The sequence below is a fragment of the Chaetura pelagica genome, unplaced genomic scaffold, assembly GCF_000747805.2.
Source record: "Chaetura pelagica isolate M959 unplaced genomic scaffold, ChaPel_1.0 scaffold456, whole genome shotgun sequence".
In the NCBI taxonomy this organism is placed as follows: domain Eukaryota; kingdom Metazoa; phylum Chordata; class Aves; order Apodiformes; family Apodidae; genus Chaetura; species Chaetura pelagica.
Window position 1 is genome coordinate 455192 of NW_009953574.1, and position 23371 is coordinate 478562.

General features: G+C 42.2%; 1 protein-coding gene across 1 annotated transcript in view; it reads left to right on the plus strand.

Annotated features, from left to right (window-relative positions):
- The window catches only part of LOC104390504 (vascular endothelial growth factor receptor kdr-like), a 127310-nt gene that overhangs the window by 16015 nt on the left and 87924 nt on the right, over positions 1-23371 (plus strand). The window contains exons 2-3 of the mRNA XM_009999644.1: positions 16682-16778; positions 20615-20826. Of these exons, the coding sequence (XP_009997946.1) occupies positions 16682-16778; positions 20615-20826 (309 nt within the window). The remainder of the gene's footprint in view (positions 1-16681; positions 16779-20614; positions 20827-23371) is intronic.

Below are 23371 nucleotides of genomic sequence, written 5' to 3' on the forward strand. Positions count from 1 at the left end.
GCCCTGTATCTGCCAGCCCTGGAAGGATGTCTCAGATAGAGATGTGAGCCACTGGCTGTCTTCTTTAGTGTGAGCAGAACACATCCCAGTGCTGCAAGGCCTGGAAGGTGCAAGAAATGGCCAGAGCTCTGGAGCCATGTGCATGGGGGGCTTAAATACATGCTGCATCTCACTCCTTCCCACTATCTCATCCAAGGGGAGCACAGCCCTCAGTGTCCATTAGTGCGTTTCATTCCATCATTCTACAAACTGGTAAGTAAGACCTTTAGTTGGGCAAAATCTGGCATGGAAACATGAACAGAAGCCTTATAGCTGAGGGTTAAAAAAATGCAATGCCCAAAGATTCATTTTGATGACTTTAAACAAAATCATCATGCAGAGCAGCCATGGAGACCTGCCCTGTTACTTCCCTGATTAGCCCAGGACACCAATTTTAGGTACTGTTAAAACAGTGGAGGTCAAATTTACTATGGAGGGCAAAGACCAGTGATTCATTTTTCCTTATTCTTTATAGTCACTTTTCACCTTGAAGAACAAAAGGGCTTAAAGTCACAGAACGTTTGTTCTTGAGTCTTGCCAAAGCTTTTTTTTTTTTAATAAACCATAATTAAAATCTGGGCCCACTGCCTTGACAAAAGAAAAGAATATATTTGTGTATACTTAAGAGACGGGAAAGAGACTGTGGGCCAGGGCTAGTCACAGATAAAGGAATTCCGGACATTATTCCTTGTGCTCCTAGGGGTTGTGACATGGGATTTCCTTTCAAAGTGGTAAATAGCCCTGCAGTTGTACGACAGGGTGGGGTGGTCACTGGGTTCTTGAAAACTGGGAGAGATTAAAGTACGTTATGAGAAAGAAGACAAGCTGAATACGTGTGCAGAATGAACCCCTGCAAATGGGGCAGAGAGGTGCAAATTCAGCCCCACTCAAGGCACCAGCTCAAAGCTTTGCCCTCAAAAGCTTCCCATGGTTTAGAAGTGCTACCAGCTGATCTCTGCTTTGAGAAGAATAGCTCATGTCACAGCAAAACCAATCTAACCCTTCAGAGGGAGTCAAGATCTCTGGGCTTCTGAGCACCTTATGTGTTCCACCTAGATTTATGAGAGACAGATAGAATTTGTGGGGAAACAGGTTTATCTTGGGGTGACTCATGATGTTTCCTGCCTTCTCCCAAAGCCAGATGGCCTCTCCATGCACACCGTGGGGCACTGACTGGCTGTTCTGGCCTGATACGGGAACAGAGGGAGTAACACAGGTGGGATACCATGGCTGTGAGCTTCAGGAAGAGCCTCAGCATGTTTTGGAACAAGGATCAGACAGTTGAGTTCTGTAACTGAAAGCACCTTTCTCTCTTGTACTGAGGCACTAAAGAGGCACCAAAGCTGCAGATTTTCTTGTATGCATTTTAAATAAAAAAACATTCAACTTTGTCCTTGGATTACTTTTTCTGTTTTGTTTTGCAGTATAGGAAGAAGTGGGAAGGGGGGAGGAACATGAATTGCTTGATGAGGGGAAAAAAAAAGAACATCAAGCTGGTTTTATATTGAGATCTGAATACAAAATTATTTCCTTTCCTCCCTCTTCCTGCAGCTGTCCTGAAGGGTCAGCAAAGACTGCAGATCCTAAACCTCATGGTTAAAGCAGGACTTAATGAGAAAGGGAAAGAAGATTTTCATGTTACTAGTCTCCAAATCCTTAGGATTCAGGTCTTCAATAATAAGTTCATTTATGAATAATAAGTTCATTTAAGGAACTATCAGTGGAACAGAAAAATCAACATATTGCAGGAGTTTGCAAATGGAAGATTCCTACATGTACCTTCTTATTGCTTTCTATTTTATTGCTAGATATCTGAATTACAACTCTACAATGCTTCTACCTTGTAAAAACACACCTGAAGATTTATTTTCCCTTGAAACTATAACAAGAACCCACGTCTGTATAGGGAGGCACTTGATAAGATTGTAAAATTCAGCTTGTAAATATCATGCAAAGTGGGAATGTCTAAGAGCTTGAATGGCTGCTTCAACTGCAAGAGTCAGTTTGGATCTTCTGCAAAGATCTTGTTCCACACTTAGTGAGTAAGATCCCCAGGAAAGGCTAGGGAGATTGAAGTTGTAGCTGCATTCAGTCTCTACTGAAACTCACTGCTTAAAAGATTGTGTCAGGAGAGCCTAAGTCCACACAGGACACACTGAAGATTCTAACCCAAGTTCAGAAAGGGAGACTTCAAAGGAAAAAATAACAAATTTTCCTTCTTTCTCCTTGATCCCTTCCTAACATCCCACATTTTTCTGAAAACCGGGGAAAAGAGAAAGTTCTCTTGTTCATTGCAGCAATAAAATAACACAACTTCTAAAATAATTGTATGGCTGGTCTAAGGAACAAAGACAGCTAACTGGATCCTACGATTACTCATACCTATGCATTTTCAAATAGTAAACAGGTCATGCTTAGCGTTGTCAACTCGCGAGCATGCCAGGCTGTACAGTCGCATTGCTGCTCGTGGGCATTTGAAGAGATCAGGAGAAAAGCAGTTGGTGCACAGCAGTAAATCTGATCTGAATCAGGCCCTGGAACTGCACTCAAACATCAGCACTTCTGCTCTGTGGGTGTGGGGCTGTGTGGCACTAGGAGAGCACCATTGTACTTGCATGAGTTGTATCATGTTTTCTGAGCCCCGTAACAGACTACTGGATCATGCTTTTTGGATATCCTGTTACAATCACATTAAATCTCTTAAGATGAACAGTATTTTCATGGCCAAAAGCCAAGCAAACAAAACTCTTTGCAAAATAAACAAACAGAACCCTTTTAGAAGGATTTTTTAAAAGCTAAACAGATCTAATACGTGGTTTAATGAATTGTAATTTTAAAATAGCTCAAATAAATTAATACCCAAACTGATCTGCTGTCCTTCTTCCACTATCCTTCTTCCCAGCGGTGGTGTGAGCACATGAAAGCTTCTGTTCCCTTGCAGTAGAAACTGCCCCTTAATTATGGTGCCATTGCCCAGTGTCATGATCTCTTAATCTTGGACTGCAAAGCAGCCAGCCTGGGCTCAGAGGGGTATTCTTACTGGACCGGTGTTCATGTCAACACAACAGCTCTTGTGAAGAAGACTTGCATGATTGCTGCTTGACATATAGCTCTTTTTACTCTAAATCTTGGGGTTTTTCTCCTCCCAAAGCAGCTCACATGCTGTGAACTTGCACTAAAGCTCAAATGAAATGCCTCACAATTTTCCTAAATACTATCTTTATTCTTATGGCTTCTGTATGAACCACTGCTATGCAGTTAATGCTGTGTAGTTGTTTCTACTCTAAGACCTTTTAGCCAAGGGTTTACAATTTGGCATCTGAGGTCTCAGCCTGAAAATTCATCTCAGTTTTTGTACTCTCCCCAAGAGTCTGTTTGAAATTGATATAAACATTTCAATAGCTTAGGACTGCAACAAAATGGTCAATCTCCCTTTCCAGCTGGAAAACAACCATGTTTCTTTGAGTCAAAGTACTGCATGTTGTTGGCTAGACTAGTGGCTGGTCACATCTTGCCTTGGCCGTGCAGATCCAGGCATCTGTGTAACCTTATGGCACTTCCAGAAAAGTGCCAGAAAGTAAAAAAACACTTTACTTGACTGTGTAGTCTTTGCTTTTTCAATGTACCTTTCTTTGTTGTTTTCCCCTTTTCAATATATATCATGCACAAATATCACCATATTCAGCAAGAGATGCCAGGAACCTGCTGATTTTCTTCAGCATGTGGAGAAATCCCTCAGTAATAGCTCATATTTGCCAGACCAAAATTCGTATGTTGTACTAACAATTTTACTGACTGAGACAAGAGGGAATAGGCCTCTGAAAGCAGCAAGGATGGACCCCAGCAAGTGCTTACTCTACCTTGATAAGCTGTTTGCTTGTTATGCAGTGTCTCAGATCTGGATTTCATTATTTGGATTAGTTCTCTGAAATCTCAGTGCAACAGATCAAGAGTGCATGTGTGGATTCAGTATAGGAAGGAACCATATTAATTGCCTGCATGTATTTGCATTATTCTTTTATCTTCCACCTTGGTACTTTTATCATCCTGAATCCTAATGGTAGCATTTTTCTTTCTGGATGACAAAGTTTTCATTATGCTTTCATTCACTGCTCACTCAACTTTCATGATGCCCTTTTAGCCATTTTCATATAGTTCAGGGCTTCTGATACTCTGCAAGAGGTAGTCAGGAGAGAGCTCCAAAACCAGGAGCTGCTTTCATAATTTAATTGCTTTTAGAGTCACAGTTGTCGATTTTATTATCCATCCAGCACAAGAACTAATCCTACTGTTCAAAGGGCAACTGCACATTTTGTCTATAAAAAGTGCAATAACTTTTTGGGCTGAAGAGGTGAGATTTTTAGGAAAACAAAACAGCAGTGTGCCTATTTCTGCTCTGCCTGAAATCAATAGGAAAAATAGAAGCAGTTAGGGTTTTATAATGAAACAGTTTTCATTAGAAAATTACACTGTTGCAAAAGTCTGTCTAGAAAGTGGGTAAGATGCAGTTTTCCAGGAAAGGTTCTCCAGCCAGGATGGTGTTTCTGGTCACAACCCAGTGATGCCATGACCCTGTCACTGAGATGCATGTGCAGGACGCTGGAGACACCGTGTTCCTTGGTGGAATCAAGCCTCTGAATCTGTCTCTCCCACTACTGGGGGTTGCCTTAAATATCCATCTATTTTTAGATGAGTCTTTTTCTGTTGCTTCTTTTCATAATAAGAAAAATCTTTGAAGGATTTGTGTTTTATCCCTATGCACAACAGGAATTAAAATAAATAAACAGATCTTAAATATTTAGACATGAAGAGAGATGAATTTCCTGCCCAGCTTTTGCTACATGGCGTAGGTGGCTTTAATGCAAACCCGGTCTGCTCCTGGGTATCTGGCAATGTTGTCTTTTCTTGGGAGTGACTGTGCTAAAGCACCTTTAAAAGCAGGATCCCACAAAGCAAACCTCCTGTTTCCAAGGTCACTGTGCAATTATATCATCTGTGCCATAGTTCTTCCAGATGATGAACTGATCTGTTGCAACCTAACCTGTTAGAGGAGGAGTTGCTCTAACTAAGAAGGGGCTGCAGCAGCACAGAGGACACAACCAGCACCAGGGCAGCAAGGTGAGAGAGTCCTTTAAGTGTCTGATCCCCCACAAAGCCCCTCAAAGTAAACTCAAAAGTCAGGATCTGGCACTAAAGAAGGAAGTTTGGCTCTAGTGTATCACCCACCTGCTGTCCCTCCTCTGGGCTTGCAGGAGTCTGCACCCAGACACCAGCAACCACTTTTCCTCCAAACCTTTGCAGATCAACTGAGCTAATCTGGAGAGCTGCAGGGGACAGAAGAAGGGACTTTTGTCAACAGGCAGCCATGCTCTGTACACTTGATAAATATGTGCAGTGCTAATTCAAAGCAGATTGTTGCTTTGCCACAAGCAGAATTCCTCCAAACCCTGCCATCAAAAACATTATGTCACAGCTGCAGAGAAGCCGAACAAACAGGGGAGAAGTTGGGGTCATGTCAGGGTAACAGTGCGGTGGAGGCTGTAAGGAAGTGATTGAAGCCCTGTTCCATGGCCTGATGGAGTTTGTCATTAAGAAGGATTTCACAAATGTTTTGCAGCCAGTTCCCTGGGTCCGATTGGTACTTTCCAGCTTAATGCAAACCAGTGAGGAAACCAGCTTCCAGACCTAGTAAGGCCAAACTACCCAGGGAGGCTGCAGGCAAGAGATAACATAACATTGCTTGGGGCTGCAGGAATGTAACTGAAACTGCGATTGGGTTTTAAGAAGATCATTGGGTTCTCTCTCCCCATCTCCAGCAAACAGCTTTTATCTCTTCTCCCAAAATAGCAACCTCCCACCCTTCAAAACAAACCAAAAAAAAAAAAAGGAAGACCTCCTGAGACAGGCACACAGACAAAGCTGACAGAAGTGGAACACAGAGCTGATCGAAAACAGATTCCAGCATCAAGTCCAAAGTCAGTTTCAGCCCATTTCTTCTTATGGGGTAAATTTAAACTGAGAAAACAAAGTCATTACCCACCAAGCAGATTTTACTGACACCAAGCACTTACACATTGCTGACACATATGATCCTTGTGATTTCATCATATCCATCCCTTTTCAGTGTGGCACATTGATTGAGTTGATCTTGGGAGGCTCTGGCTCATTTGCTACTGGATTTTTTAGCTCAAGGAGAAATGATTAAAATACGCTGAGGTGGGTTTTTGTTCTGCTTTGCTCTGACTGTCCACCTTCCCTGTTCTGATTTCAACTCCATCCCTCTCGTGGCCTTCCCTTGGCCTTCTCCTTTTGCAGGTCAGTGATTCATCACACAGGAGGACACAGATGTTCTTTACAAAGAAGTGTTTCCATGTAAGCGGACACTTTTTTTTAGAAAAGAGGCTGGGTGATGGGGAGGAGGAATTCACAACTATGTGAAAGGCCTGAGCATACATATTGCCTGGTCTCCACAGGAGTTGGTGTGATGCTGCCTACATAACCCACTGGCACCCCTAAGGAGCAGGGCTGACTGCTGGATTCACGCTGGCAAGGCTCCAGGTGAAAACTCCAGGCATCTGGCCTGAGAAAAGAGGTGGTGTCCCTGAGCAGCTAATCCATAAGTATTTGGTGGTCATTGGGCAATCATGTTGCTTGATGGCAATACTAGGACTTAGCTATGAAGCATAGCCAGATGTTGTTTTGCAAGCCACCCTCTTATCATGCAGTAGAACCTCATCCAAACTTCTCTGTCAGCTCTTGCATTTCTTAGAAAACATTCATAGTGCTTTTTTGAGGTCTGGTTTATGGAAAATTTTGAGTTCAAAGCTGAGAATACTCACTCTGCCTTTGAAACTCAGCAGTGCCGAGTTAGCACCTAAGAAGTCTGGAACAAAGAAAGCAACCAGTACCCCAGAGCAGACCCTGCTAGGCCATCTCAGCAGAACATCATGGCCCTAATACTGCCTAAAAATGGCAGCTTAGGCTCTTAGAGGTTACTTCATGTAGGTCATGATTTCTGAAGAATGTTTCCTAGTGCTTTATCACATCTAATTTTATATATTCCTAAAGAGAAGGCTGGCATCATTGCTTCCTCTGGGAGATGAATTACATAGGCTGATGTAACTCAACCTTGCAAAGATTTTCTTTTCTCACCCTATGTGGCAAATAAACAGATGAACAACAAAAGGGATGTGGGTTTAAACCATACTGACACTTTGCTTGAGATTTGGAAAACTGGCAGAACACTCATATGATGTTGAGGCAAAATTGTCTATATAGGCATCCTTGACAAGTGAGATGTCAGACTTAAGCTACAAAACTGAGCTCTGGTTGCCTGCATTTGGTATCTTAACTGTTCCTGTTCCTACATTTGGGCTCCTGATCCTTGACTGAACATCAAAGGACACAGAGAAAATAACACACTAAAACCTTAGAAAGGCCATTCTGTACTGAGCAGTACTTAAGGATATGGTACAGCTAGTCTGGGGCTTTTCCCCACAGTCCCATGTGCAAGTAACTATATGAAACAAGAAGGCAGAATCAGGAGTCATGGATTTAGTCTGCAGATGGTAGAGGAGGGATGTGAGTGAGCATCCTCCTCTCACTCAATACATCCTGGCAGAGATCAAACAATGCCTTCAACAAAGCACTTTGCTAAATTAGAGTTGCAGGGATTTTGTGACCTCTCTCTTCTTCTCTGGTCATTTTAATGCCTCTCTGGAGTATCCATCTTATATCTTCCTAAAGTAGGATGAATTACCATAATATTTTATTGTCTAAGGAGTAAGCTGATACACAGTACAATAATAAATAGCCAGGCTAGGTGAATTTCAAAGTTATCATGTCTCAACAGCTATGTACAAATATGTACATAAGACACTATATTTTGCATTAATACTGGCCAGTGCTTTAATTTGTGTGGTATGGCCAAGTGAAATTTAATTTACTGATCTCTTTAAATTGAGAAACTTTCATTTCCATCTGTTTGCTTTTAATTTATGTCAGTGTTATTTTCCAATCCCCCATGGCACCAAAGCTCTCCTTCAGAAACAAGTCTGATGGCTCTAAATTACTGTTGAAAGTTATTTAATGATATTACTTTAAAAATTATGTAAACCAGATTAGATTTACTACTCTAGCAGGATGCTCTGGGTGCCTGTGCAACCAGAGCCCAGAACAGATTTGCAACTTGTGTGAAACCAGCATTATTTTATTGAATTCTGGCAAAAAAAAATTAATTTCTCTGATGGTTACTCCTGATAGCAACTTTTATGGAAACCTAAGGGAAATCCCTCTTTATATTTTATGTTGCCAGCATAAAGCCTGACCTCTACTGGCATCAGGATGAGTTATGTGCTGATGCACATACAGGTTATTGCATCGCCTCCAGAACATGTAGCTAAAGGGAAAATCTTGCCTTCCAAAACAATAAACACCATTGCATTCTCCCTTTCTCCTGTCCTGTGAGCAGACTGACCCTCATGCAGCTGTCAAATTGCCCTGGCACCCATGCTCCCTCTACAGTAAGTGCCACCATAGCTTAGGAACAACTATATGTATTTCCAGTCTGCCCAGAAGTGCCCAATAATGTTGTGATTAACTAGTAAAAAACAAAAAAAATTGCCATATCATATCCACCCAGGAAAGAAAATTATTGGAGTTTTTTTAACTCTGATGGTTATTAAAAAATGTGTAGAAGACCTGATCTAAAACTTTTCTGCTGCAGCTCTAACTTTAAAAAGTCCCTTCTCTGTGAAGAAATATCCAGCCTGAAGAGCTTTATTCTTAACCTGAGTATAGGCCTCCCCTTTATTGCAGGTTAGAAGTCCAGTATGTTAAGATTGGGTAGAAACAAGAGAGAAATCAGTGCTTGCATCAACAGAGATTTACTGCTTGTTTTTACATGAGAGGTCCTGGCTCATATCAAGTTAGATTTCAATAGTGACTGATTCTTTCTGTGCACATGAGCAGGCTGGGGAATAGTTCTTGGAATGGAGTCAGGACAACAATTGCTTTCATTATTTGCAGCTGTACAAAACAAATAAGTTTGAAAGAAATATAGAGAAGTGCCAAATTCAATCCCATTGATGTGTGAGTGAACACAGCGTTCAGTGCTGCGCTGTGACACACGTGAAGTCCCTGAATTACTGCTGTTGACTTTTCAGCCTTACATGTCACCTTTGATAAATGAACTCATCTGATGATAGCTACTCAAAATAATAAAGTAATTTTAACTAAGAGCTTTAAAACATTCCTTCCTTAGCATCCGAAACTTTCTAAGTAACCATTTGCTACATACATTACCCCGTATAGAGCAATTCTGATTAGATTAACGGGAACTGACTGCAGGGCTTTGACAAGCTGGAACCATAACCTGACCCACAGTTTACTGCCTGTGGCTGTGAGGAACTGCTGGGCTGACATGCAATAAAAACATCCATCCATCCATCCGTCTATCCAGCAATACACAAATAGGCTCCCAGGAAATCACCTGTGGTGACAATTCTGAGTTGACATGGGGACACAGGGAAGCCTGGAAGGGACCCAACGGAGACAGATCTAGATGGCCTTCTCTACCTGTCCATTTTCCTAGCCAGTGCTCTAGAGAAAGGATGGAAAACTTGGCTAGATTCACTTCCAGATAAATGCTGTATTACATCTGTAGACTTATTAGCAGGAAATCTGCATTTGTTGAATCCTATAGGAGAAGGGGAAGGGTGGGCAGAACATGTACCGTGGTGGACTGCAGTGAGAGTGGGGGCTGAACCTTGGGGCCACAACCACCAGCAGAGAGGCATGTCAGGCTCTAGCAGGGGCTGTGCCCTGTGGTGGTTCATCCTGGAGACCAATGTGTGTCCTTGTTCCTCCTCTCACTTGTGAAGAATGTGCCCTCTCCTCAGGATAGTCAAGTCAAGGAAGAATGAAAGCTATGTCTGGAGTGTCTATGAAGTAATCCTGTCTGGGAATCATTTGAAACACTTGGATCTGCAACCCCAAAGTTTTTCTCAGGAGACCATGTTGAGGAAGAGGCAAGATAGTTTCATACCTCACATTTTTTAATTTTTTTTTTTTTTTCACTGAAGTCTTTAGGACATAGTGTGGTCTTTTTGTGAATCTCATTCCCACTGGGTCTACATATTTGCTAATCATGGAGATGTGCCAGGTCTTTTCTTTCCCAGAGGAATTGCCATAATTTGGATCAAGAAATAACATTCCCAGCCTTTTTTTCCACCAACATGAGATTACTGCATTTCCTAAATACTTTAAACTGCGCTTAAGTGTGTGGCAGATGATTGCAGATGTTGCCACCTCTTTTCCCAGATTTCATGTTTATTTTAGAGCTGTAGATCTAAGTTCTCAACTTGTCATCCAGTTACAAAGAAAGGACATGCCCCTTTGCTAGTAACTCAACATAAGCCCAGGGTGGTGATATCTTTGTCATTCTGTAGGACTCTGTGCTCTACAGCGTCAGAGAGAGAAAACAATGGCTCTGATTAATGAGCTGCTGCCACCAAAGACCAAACAATTTTGACCTAGACTTGCTTTCTATGACCTCTTTCCATAAATCTGCAACTGATACAGTGATCCATATCATGGACAGCCAAGAAAGCACATGGCATTGTACATTCAGGGAGTTGCCTTTGAACAGGTGTAGTCAAACCTCCAAGGTTATGTTTTGATTACAGAAATAGAGAGAAAAGGTCCTGTTAACTGACAAGGGGGGTTTTACGTGTCAGCACACAGAGCAATAAGGTGGCCTTGCTGAAGATTTTCTGCTGATTACAGAAGGAAGCCACAGTGACCCAGTGCCACTTCATGAGGAAATGCTGATGCATCTCTCCCTGAGGAAAAGCCTTGTAGAAACAAATCCCAAGACCAGGGCCAATGTCTTATCTTATCTTTAAACACTTGCTCTACTTAGCAGTTGTTTTTACTGTGCTGTTGTTGATGTCTCCTCTCCTTCAGAGTAATAATTTCATTTTTTGTTGTTGTCATTAGGAACATTTACACCCAAACTACTGTCTCTGGCTGAGCTACACAAAACTTGTATTTGTGGCAGGCAGAGCAGAAGAATGGGTGTGAATTACTCCTGTTTCTCATGAGTCAGCTAAACAAATACTAGCTTCTCTTGACTTGGAAAATCAACAAAAACACGAAGCCTGTTGCTTTGCCAGCAGATACTCTTGGGTTAACACCAGCATTCAAATATCCTGAAAAAAAACTTAGCTTTCTCTCTCAATGAATTTGTGCTTGCTAATTTAATTTTGGATTAACTTATTCAGCTTCTGTAGGAACAGAAGCTCTGGCCTTCAGGCTGCTAGTTCTGTGCACACAGAGCATTCCAGTTTCAGGACCACTCTGGGGGATTCCTCGTTATTTCTAGGTGGGTAACAAAAGCAAGATATCCTTCTTGTAACCATTCCCCTTAAACAAAGAAAAGATAAAGTCTTTAAATGTTGCTGAACCATTTCCCTTAAAAAGAATTCTTCTTGAATAGCAGCAGTGTAAGCAGGGGAGACAATTTTGGCAAAAGATACTGATGGGTATTCAAGGGACCCTAGGACCCATTGTCTTGGGTTTTTTGCTTTTCTCACCTGAAATGAATAAAGATTCACCAGCTTATCCCTGGCAGGCAGCAAAGGTAACAGCTCTTCACCTGCATAATCCATGTCACCTTACTACTGGTGACAAGTGCACACTGTTTGCCCAGTCCCCATTGAATCCAGAGTGTTTTCAGAGCACGGATCATGCTCTTGATCCAGGCTCTGACTCAGAAATGCTTCCAGAAAGGCACAGCTTACAAAAGTATCCCCAGCCTATTGCCAGCAGGGAACAAAAAAGTTTGTAAATGTTCAGTATATGCCTCTTCCCTTCCCCCCCAGAAATCAGCTTGAACACTCTGGCTTCCAGTCCTTTCTAATGGGACCCGATGTGTCCTAGGGCCCAGATCTATGCACAAGAGTGACTTTACACACATGAATAGTCCCTGGAGTTCAATCATGTGCAAAAAGCTATTTGTGAGCCCAAGTCCTTGTGGAATCAGGGCCTTAGTCTAACCTGCTTCATTTAGCTGTCAACACAGTGGTCTCCAGTTTGCCTAGCAATTATTTCTTTGTCATCTGATGCAGAGGTTAGGTGCTCTTTGATATTGTTCTTTCAGCTCTCCTCTCCCCTGTGTGCTGCAGTGCCCAAAAGGGCTATGTGGGTCTCTTAATCACATATCATATTGATGATAACTGTCACCATGTATGATACCTAGATACATTCAATCTCACAAGCATTTGAGAGTGGTTTTTCGGGGATAGCTACTGGCTAGTTAGAATGCCTAGAGGATGCTTGAAAAAGGCTGTTATAATAAGAAACAGAGATTAAAAATAATTTTTATCCATGCTCACTGATGGTCCTAGCATGAACCATCAGGCTTAGCGTGGGAGGGATCTCCCTCAACCAAGTGAGATAGAGTTAGAAATCATCTGACAGAGAGGTGAGGGAGGTCACACATTACCCTCTGCCTGGGGATCCTCCTGTGTTTAATGTTGGCTGTGCAGCAAAATTAGATTATCCTAGGAAAATGTTTCCAATATACTTTCCTTCCCTGGATAATGTATCAGTCAACCCTACACATTTCACTCCCAAGAATTTGTGTGGTTGTGCTGTGTTTTGAGTTTTCACTGTCAAGAACAGAATGTTAAACTGAAGATAAGAATAACTCTCAGAATTAGAAATAGTGAAATGAGGCTCTGGACAGAAGGTCTGTCCTGACTCAGGGCTCTTTCTAGGGGCTAACTTTAGTCTGGTGACACTTCACTCTTGGGTCTTGCTATAGTTGACTTGTGTTGGCAACAAGTAATTGAGGGCAGGAAACTGAAGTCAGATGTAACTTCAGGAACCTGCCTTTATCCTTTAGTTTGCAGAGAGGATGTTGTGCTGAGACCTGATTGTAGCTCTGCAGGAGGCAACGGGCTCCCTGCTAATTCTGTAGTATTATCACTCTGGCATCTCATCCCAAATCATGCCAGAGGATCCAAGGAAGGATGCTGTGCCAGGTTCCTCACCCCAACCAGGTGGCAGTGCTAGCTTCAAAAAGAAAATGGCAGGGACAGCCATAGTACTGGTGCTGTTTCCCAGGTCTTTATACATAATTCTGCAGAACTGAGCCTGCCAAGCTGTTTGTTCCTCTGCAGAGCTCTGCTATGGTAATGACATGGTTGGCACAAGTACTTGTTTTTAATTTTATTACCATTGTAGTCCTAGAGAGACACAAAAATTATGTAGCAGAGGAGAATGTTATCTTACGCCTGGACATTGTAATTTGAGCTGTGCAATCAGAGCACTTTAGCTTTAGCAGGACCTGGTCCAGGAGTATGGGTCTCCCATCCCACTCTGGGCAGATTGTAGCCTTGGTTTTATAGCATACCACAGAGTACTATCCCAGAAAGTTGTTCTTCAAGTCTGAGAGTTGTTATATAAAAGTGCAGAGTAGCTGTGAAAAACTTTTTTTGAGAAGTGCTAGGTATATATTGATTAAAGCCAAACAACCAAACCAAAATGCATTAAAGTGGTGAACATTCACAAAGCACACTATGGAGAGGTTGTAGAGTCTCCTTCTCTGAAGACATTCAAAATCTGCCTGGATGTGTTCTTATGTAACCTATTCTAGGGGATCCTGCTCTGGCAGGGGAGTTGGACTTGATGATCTTTTAAGGTCCCTTCCAACTCCTGACATTCTGAGGAGGAGAAGCACTCCTAAGTACTTAAACATTGCTACTCTCTGGGATGCCAACACTGGGTTAACTTTGTCCTTCTCAGAATTAGATGGCACCTGCCTGTGTTTCACAACTCCTGCCATCAAAAGCTTACCAGCAAGAAACCTGCACACAATGTCCCAGACAATTCAGAGTTTGCATAAGCTGAACAATTTCTACAAGCTAAACAGTTTCTACCTGCAACCAAGGCTGCCCTGGCACCACTGATGGCTGTGAATGAGAATCCAAAGCTAAACAAAATGCTGGTGTGCAGGACTGTGGAAAAGAAGGGTATGAACTGGCAAGCATGATGCAGCCTACATGCCCGCTTCTCTCTGCAGGAAGCTGCTTGCAGCATCCTGATGTCTTCTTAAAGCCACAAGTCTTCTCAAGCATATAAAATAAATATGAAACTGGAGTAGATACCTTTCTTTGTATCCAACATGGTCTGGGGCTTTCCCCAACTTTGCCTCCAAAAAATGAAGCTTGTCTCTAAAGGGCCTATGGCAGGTTAAAAATTTTGGGAGGCATCATCCTGCCAGTTCTGGTATTTAGGCATCCTGATGTAGCACAGCCTTTTCCCCCTGCTACTCCCTAAGTTTTTCCCTCAAACTTCTATTTTTCAGTCCACTCAGCTTCAGCTCTGGTGTGCCAGGAAGGGCACACGCTGTGTTTATATAAACCCTTTGTTACCTGGCAGCAGTGATCAAATGTGTGGAGCACAGGAATTTCTCCTCCTGTCCTCCATGGGGTAGAAAAGCACTGAAATTACACTTTGCTTATTCTTTTCTTCAGCTCCTGAAGCCAAGACAAACTTTGGGAAAGAAGTAGCTCAGAAGTATAAACAGAATAATTGAAAAATACTTTTCTTTCTGTTAGCAAAAACAGTCTCAAATATTATAAAAGTCCAAGGACTGCATTGCTCTCAGGTCACAACAGCAGCTCAGGTCTAATGCCAGCTGCCTGGCACTGCACTCCAAACCCCTCCAACACTTGCTCATGAGAGGTGAAATTCAGGCCTGTTCAAAAGGCCAGCCAGAAACATCAGCTAAGCCCCCCTAAGCCTTAAGAACAACTGAAGGCACAAGAGGAAAGAAATAAAGGATTTTTTTAAAGCCCAGGATTTTTTAAGTCGATTTTTTAAGCACCTGGCTGAAGTCACAGCACAAACAGCCCAGAGCAGATCATGGTAGTAGCTGTGTCCTGGGAGAGCTACAGAGGACCCAAACAACCCTCAGCTAGCAAACTAAACAACACTTGAAAAAAATATTCAAAGCTGTTGGCCATTTTCTGGATTGCTTTTGCAAAGCTCAGCATATGGTCTTACATGACTGAAATACCTCAGCACCATGAGAGAGCACATGGCAAAGCTCTGTGCATGCTCAGAGGGAACCAGGTGTTTCTAGAAACTGGAGATGACTCAGAGTCAAGTGCAAGGGCACACATGCCTGGTATTATCTCCTCCTGTAGAGTTTGGGGCTTTTTCTTTAGATTCTTTGCTAAATGTGATGCTGCACCCTGCATGTGTCATCTTGAATGAGTTTAGGAATTATGGTACTTATTAACAGAAACACGGCAACTGCAGGGCTGGAATCCACCGGCTACTTTGCTTCCACAGCACTACATGTAAGGGCAGTTCTTAGGTAGGGCCATGCACACAGATGCACTGGAGGGAGTTTATATTGGCCCAACTCCAAATTATGATTCTGCAAAGGACTGTGGAGATACAGCTACAGTGTCATCAGTTATGCAAAACCTGGGGAAGGGAAGGGGGAATGATATCTCTGCTGCTGAAGCAATGGCCAGGCCTAGAGGCCTACAGGAAGGGTCAGTATGCCTTCCAAAGGAGTCCAGCCACATGCTGTCTGGGCAGGATCCCCTTTGGGAAGGATTCTCTTGTGCCATGAGGTTAGCTGGCCTCCATTGAATTACTGATGAATTTGAATGGCTCATGGAAGAGGCCAGGCTCTCTAGAGTAGGAGTGATTCACTCTCCACACTGAGAAAATGTGCCAGGCTAAGAGCATTTTACTTAAATCCAGAAAAAAAAAAAAAAAGAGTTGGAAGGTGGGAGGCAAGAAAATCACTGCTTCATCCAGTTGAAAAGTTAAACCCTAATGTTTCTCTTTTTGCTAGATATGTTATCTTCTGCAGAGAATAATGCCTCTGTTATAAGCCCAGCTAAAGATTTCTGGCTTATCAAGTTCAAGGCAAAGGAGAAGATATAGATTTGAAGAGCAGAAGGGGAAATAAAACATACGGCTTTAATGTCAGAGCTTTGGAAATTGAGATACTTATCTAAGTCTGTTTTCTCCTTTCCTTCATTATGTTACTTTGAATTTGGACAAGGAAACCAGCCTGGCCAACCTCACTTCTGTTTCTTATCCATTTCACTTTCTGAAAATCATATTGTCATAGATGTGCACTTAGATATGCATCTCACTGAGGACAGTTTCACATTCAGAAGACATTTCATAAGCCAGGAGATGACAATGAGAGAGACCTTTATCACTACTGTCATTAAAGACCATTGTCATCAAAGACCTAACAAATCTTGTCACATACATGTGCTTTCAATGTGTCAAACCCTTTTGAAATTAATCTGTCCCCCTAAAACTGCAATAATTCAGTAATAAAGCTAGTTCTAAATAAAAGGAGGGAAAGACTATTAGCAGAAATGCAGGTGCTCCATGTTACAAAAGAAAGAGATTAATAAAAGAAACTAAAAACAAAGGGGATCTCACAACTAATGCCACGCTCAACTGAACTGCATCAGTATAAATGCAAGCACTGTGTGGGCCCCCAAATTAGGAACTATTTACAAAACAAAAAGCTTGTGTCTGTTCTAACCCTACTGAATAGCCTGTCTAATGATCATTTCTTCTTTATTTGGGTCAGGTCTTCCTGAGGAAGATTTTTTTGAGAAACCAACATTAAGTACTGCAAAAGACCACATTGTCATCTTACCAGGAGACACCCTAAAAATAAAATGCAGGTAAGGATTGCTCCAGCAATGCTGGATTTCCTTGGTTGTATTGATTACTTTGGCACAGTACAGCTGCTGAGTAGGGCAGAGCAAAGGCAGTTGCACAGCCCGCTGGGAACTGGTGCTGTTTACCCACACATGCATTTCTGTGTGGAGGAGAATTTGATGGGATGTAATAAAGCAGGGAGGAAAGTCTCAGGTCAGCATTCAGCTTGGCCAGATTCTTTATGTTGTAAAGGGGCCCAAACAAAATCCTGAGTCAGCACATGGGAAAGCTTACTGGAGGGGGATGTTCCATGCTTAAGGACACGGCTGGAAAAATTGTCATCTGAAAACAGGTTCAGATTCAGCTCCTTTGCAGTTAAAATCACTCTTTCACTCCCTGTCCATAAGTACGTGACAAACAAGATCACCCAGACATGTCATTAGCTCTTCAGATATACGTATATGAGCTTAAACTTCCTAACCTCAAATACCATCTAGCCTATAAGATGACAGTTAAATAAACAGCAGTTAGTATGTGTACATTCAGAGACCTGAGCTGTTTAAACATATAAAATTATTTAAAACCAAGATAACCAGGACTCGTAAAAAAAGACTGCTGGTATTGTAAATTAGGGTAGCTCTTCAGTTCTTGGTACAATGTGTAAAAATTAGCTATGCAAAAAACAAGCAAAATTTTGGTAATGACCTCTGTTTACAGGGAGGTGATCCTCTGGAAATGGGAGATATAGCATTTGGTCACAGCTGACTGGCACATCACTATATTTCATAAAAAAAAATAAAAATCAAAGCACTTCCTGTTGTTTCAAACATACATGAGCTTGCTCGATCCCACAAAAGGCCTCAGACTGAGATGTATGTAGGTGTCGCTTGTTCTGTGTGTGATTTATATGCTAAACTACTGAGAGGTTGTTCTTTAATTTCTTCTGAGCATGTTGTCACAAAGAAGGCTTAAGGTAATACAAACTATCACAGTTTCTGTCACACACTATATTTTTACACCTTCTTGCTAAGTCCCCTTGTAGCCTCTGGGTGGGAAGGTTTCTTGCAACAGAAGTTACTGGAAACAGTAAGAAAAAGCAGTGGGAAGGTGCATCTAAACTGTAGTTTGTGCTAACACGTATGTTCTGATTCCTGTCCTACTCTATTTAATTTACTGTTATAGTGAAAAGTAAATTGACTCATACTGTGTAAATTTGTGAAGTCTTCTGGAGTGTAAGGCAGCTTTTTTCCAAATACCTCCAGCTAGCCATGTGGCTTAAAAGGTCAAAACAACCTCAGTGGTATTTTTAGCTTGGCAAGCAGCAAGCATGATGTCAATAAAGTTTAAACAGTTCTTTAAAATCTAGATGCAATGCTTCATAACACAAGTTATGTGGACATGAATTCAATGTAGTGCTCCAGGCCAATGAAACCAATACTCTGCATCAGTTCTCCATCTACAGCCTTTTTAATCTGTAGGAACATCATATTTTTCTCATATCGCCAGATAAAAAAATAGATTAAGAAATTATTAGCACTTTAGTCTCAAACTGCTTTATGGATGCAAAGCAATAAATCCACACGACAGGTCTGAAAAACAGAAAAGTATGCTAGTATGCTTTCCTGCTAGCATAGGAACAGAGGCCCAGAGCACTTCAGTTCCCTGGCTCAGGTCACACAAGAGCAGGGAATAGAAGCTAGAGGTGCAATTTCTGCACACCAAGTGCAAGATTCCCAGTAGGAATCCAGTCCTTTGCGGATGTCTGTCATCCTGCCTTCTCTGACACACCAGCATCTGCACACCCACAGAGGAGCTCTGGACTGGCCCAAAGGGACCTGTGAAGTCCTTTGTACTTTCAGGGGGCATTAGGGCTGCGTGGAGCACAGTGCAAGGCTGCAGAGCAAGCAGGTAGCTGCTGAAGACTGTGGCTACTCTGTGCGAACATCCCTTCTCCCTTAAACTCCATACATTTGAGGTTCTTGGTCATGATTTTCTGATTTTTGACAGCCTTGCCAAAGCTACTACTGCAACTCCCCTCTCCCAGATGTGTGAAAATCCCAAAGCAACATCCTAAGTCTTCATCTTCTACCAGGATAAAATATGTAGGAGAAAATAGTGGGCAAGTGTGAGGAAGCACAGGAGCGTGAAACCTCTGACCTGCTATGAAGAGCCACTGTTGCAGATTCCCAGCCTTGATGGACACCAGAGTGGAGTAGGTGACAGTAGAAGGGCAGGGACACGATGATATGCTGGGAGTTGTCTCAGCATGAAGTAGCATTGTTCCATATTCTGGACCAGGAGTTCCATTTCTTGACAGAGGTGTCATTACGTCACTTCTGACGTTAGTAAGGTTGGGAAAGATTAATGCTAGAAAGAGTAATGGCCAGAGACCTCCATGATAAAGAATAATTCAGCACCCCGAAGGACAGGATGCTGGTATGACAGATGAGGTGGGGCAGTCCACATCAACAGTGCATCCAAAACCAAAGGGGAGGCTGTTCACCAGAAAGGATATTCACACTTTTCCCAGTGCTTTCATTCAGCTACGTGCTGGGAATAACCTCAAGAGTTCAGATCCATGGCCACATCATCTTCAGGAAGGCGACAAAAGGACGGGCAGAAACGGGGGCCAAGAGGATGTTTGTTTAAGTGTCACTGAATTTGCTGGCACACATGTTCCCTTATTGCACCTATTGCACCACTATAAAGCCACTGGCACAGAAAGAGTAGATAGAGTTAGTAGCTAACTGGAAACTTCACATAGCTTGTTAGATATGTTTAGTATCTCTATACCAAGTCTGTGTCTGGACCGGATTTCTCCTTGGCCACACTCAGCTGGGAAAATCCAGAGTTTCTTACTCCTTCCTCAGCTCAGCAAATGCTATTGAGTCAGTGGGAATACACTAAGTGAGAAGGGGTGAGTCAACTTTCTGTCCTTTTAAAGAGTGGCTTCTCTCTGCAAACACTGACATGCAGAACTGCCTTACCCTAATGCTAACTTCTTACCCAGAAAAATCCATGGACCACTACCCTCATAATCCACCAGTTTCTGCACTGACCAGCAAAAACCAGTCTGCTGAAAAAAGGCCATAATATTAATCCCACAAGCATGTACTGTGTTGCTGAAAGCTCATTTTGAGTCCTGCAACAGGCAGCCTTGCTTTTTCTTGCTGAACTACCTAGAATTGCATTTGGCATTAGCTGCGATCATAGTGAAGATGATGAATGGGTCAGGTGGGTGAAACGGTGTATTGTCTGCCCTGCTAGCTGTATGTGCCAACTGCTGTGGCAAGGTGAACTGAAAAAAATTACCTAGAGCAGATTGGTAATCTGCTAATAAGATTAGTAATCTTATTAGTTCCAGACCCTTCACAAAAAATCAAGATTGAGTCGCTGCTGATTAAGCAAGAAAGATTACGCAGTTACATAAATGTTCTCTCCGTGCAGCCTTAGTATAAGAAAATATAAGTTAATTTAGCTGTTAAAATATGCAAAGTTCTCATCTTGAAGAAACACATAATTTTATCTGGTGCTTTCTAATGTTTGAAGTGGCTAAAATAGTGTTATAAAAACACTCATTTTCAGGAAGTCTGTTAAAATAAAAACAAAACTTTCCTCTGGGAGCTAGTTTGCTACAGTTCCCACAGACTAGTTCAGGAATGTCTTCTGGTCTGGGGAAGAATGTGGGGTGAACTACCTTAATTCCTTATGGGTGGAAACACAAGCACCCAGCAACCTCTATTATTCATTTCCAAATGAGAAGTGTAGGAACACTGGGAATGTTGATAACAGTTGGCCAGAAGGAAGCCCAAATTTTGTCTGAAGTCATGATTCTGATGTTGGTATGCTGTGTTGACAGGGGAGCACCTTCTGTAAGCTGGCTGTTGAGGGGAGACCAGAAGGAAGATCCCCGAGTGCACATCAGTAATTGTCGCAACAACACGAGGCAAAGCTGCAGCATGCTTGTCATTAGGAAAGTCATAGCTAATGACACCGGTTACTTCACCTGCATCCATGATGACTCCCCAACTAATGAAGATCTCATGGCCAAGATTTATGTGTTTGTTAAAGGTAAGAATTTCACTTCAATTGTTTGGTTACGTAAGTTGTGTTCAACTGTGGGATCAGTGCGAGGTAGAACAAGCAACCCAATTCAGATGTTTTCACATGTCCCATCTCCCCAGTGGCCCACACTAGAGCAAGCAACAGCTTTGATATTTTGAAGAGGCTGGATATACCTGGATTTTCATGCCAGCTGAATTGACAGGAACACAGCTATGAGAACCAGAAATTACCTCTCTTGTTTGATTCCAGGGCTTGAAAACTAGATTGCCCCATTTAGTTTTGTGTTCCTAACAACCAATACACTGATTGCTTTAAATGTCCTCTCTTTTTCTTTTCAAGACTAAATTATTTTATCCTTAAGGGTTTTGCTATCAGAAAGGTTTTCTCCTGAGTCATCCTGAATACTCAAGTCTCTTGCCCCTCCTCCCTAGGTATGAAACTCCTCCACATTACCTGTAATCCCTTTCTCTCCTACACATTTGTATACTGCTTTCTCCATCCCATCTGTGACACATACTTAGCGAAGTTGGATGACTTCATTATACATATTCTATTGTAAAAATTGCTCATTTTTGTCCTCTTTGAGCTGCCTTTCCCCATGTATCAGAATCATTGAGCCCAGTTTCAATAGCAAACAGAAGCAGAAACCTCAGAGGAGCATGGTCCTCTCTGAGTGAATTAACATACTGAACCATTTCAATAGTACAAGTTTTTGTTAGAATGTTCCCAAAAAATGCTGGTATTTTTTTCAAATCTACTTGACAAATGCATTACTAAGCCGCTGAATCATCTTGGGTCTTCCAAGCTGAGGTTTGTGAGTAGTCAGATCAAGGAGCTGACTTTCAACGTCTTGAACAGGGGACGACATGAACTCCGTTGGTGCTTAATAGGCTCAATATTCATTTCCCACAAATGAAATGAATAATTTATCTTGAACAGGGGACGACATGAACTCCATTGGTGCTTAATAGGCTCACTATTCATTTCCCACAAATGAAATGAATAATTTTTCTAGTAAGTGCTAAAATGTCATTCTTTGAATCTCCTTACTAAAACAAATGCTGGATATGCAATGAGTTTGTCTGATATTATCAGAATAGTTTGATCAACTTAAAATGAAGCATGATGTCCATCCAAGGGAACTGTGATACACCCACACAGCTAAATTCAACTTTTGCTCTACTAGGTGAACACACATGTTAGGTTCTTGTGGATGACATTTTTCTGTCTCTTTATGTCTGTTGAAAATAGACCCCTTCTACTTTTATCCTGCTTTCCCAGCAAGTCTTCCTCTTATCGGAAAGTAGCTTTTTGGTGTTACTTGTTAGTTCCTGCAGTCATTTTTTTCTCGCTTTCTATTTCCTTTTTCTGATTTTTTCTTGTTACTCTAAACCCTGGTTGCTTTATCCACCTTAGTTCTTGTGCTGAGCTGTTTCCTTTTCTCATTATACACTGCTCAGATGCCCCACATCTAACATTGTTAACCCAGCCCAATGAATACACTTCAGGAAACAGTGCATTGAAAACTCATTTCTCTATCCTGATTCAGTGCCCGGGCTGGCTACCCACGCCTTCACTACTCTATGGCAGGAGCACGTGCAGGAAATGTTATGGATCTTTTGGGACTGCCTGAGCATTTTCCTTAAGAAAATACCTTAAGCTATGAAATGCTTGTCGGTCATGCACTTGGAACAGTGCTAATCTAAGAAAACCACAGGATGTCCTTTTGCTCACCTGAGATTGCTGTGCCAAGGTTCCCCTGAAAAACAGCACCGGATGGCTTCTCTAAATCACTCTCCAAGATTGTCCTCTCCTAAATTCAATTTAATTGTGCCATATGCCCTCCCTGCTCTATAAGCTCTAACTCATACTCCTGTGCTTTAAAAGTTATTGCTGGAAAAGTGAGTAGAAAATGAAGCAGCCTGTACTATGACACTATGGGTGAGGTAATGAGAAAGTCAGTGGAGATGCCCCTGCTCCAGGTCCTAGCGAGCCAGCTGCTCATCCACCCCAAAGCAGAGCTCTGCCACAGCAGTTCAGTCTATAAGCTTGCAAGTGCCTGCTGGCATCTGGCCTGCCAGTCCGAGGAAGCTGCATGGCCCCAGTTAAAGGAAGCTATTTATACCTCAGCATGGATGCTGTCCTCAGGACATGCTCTTACTCCTGATCAATTCTTGTGTATATTTGTTGAAAGCCAGCAGGCTGTTCTGGAGACAAGAAAGTTGTTCTTCGGTGAGGGCTCTACGAGTTGTGGAGTTTAGCAAGGTGTTCAGCACGTACCTACAATTTTCTTCAGTATCTAAACAAGCCTCTTTAAGGAAATTGGTTCAGCCGTGTCTGGGCATCACTGAGAAACCCATCAGTTGTCTCCAAGTGAAGTAACTCACAGTTCCCTCTGAGTACCAGAGAAGAGAGAGCTCCAAAAGGCATCTCTAAGCCTTCTATGGAGAAAGCAAGTGCTCAGCAGGGTGTTTATGAGACTAAGCCAGGTGGAGTGAGAAAATGTTAAGCCAGACCCTGAAGGCTGAAGATTTCTGAGGTTACAAGCCAT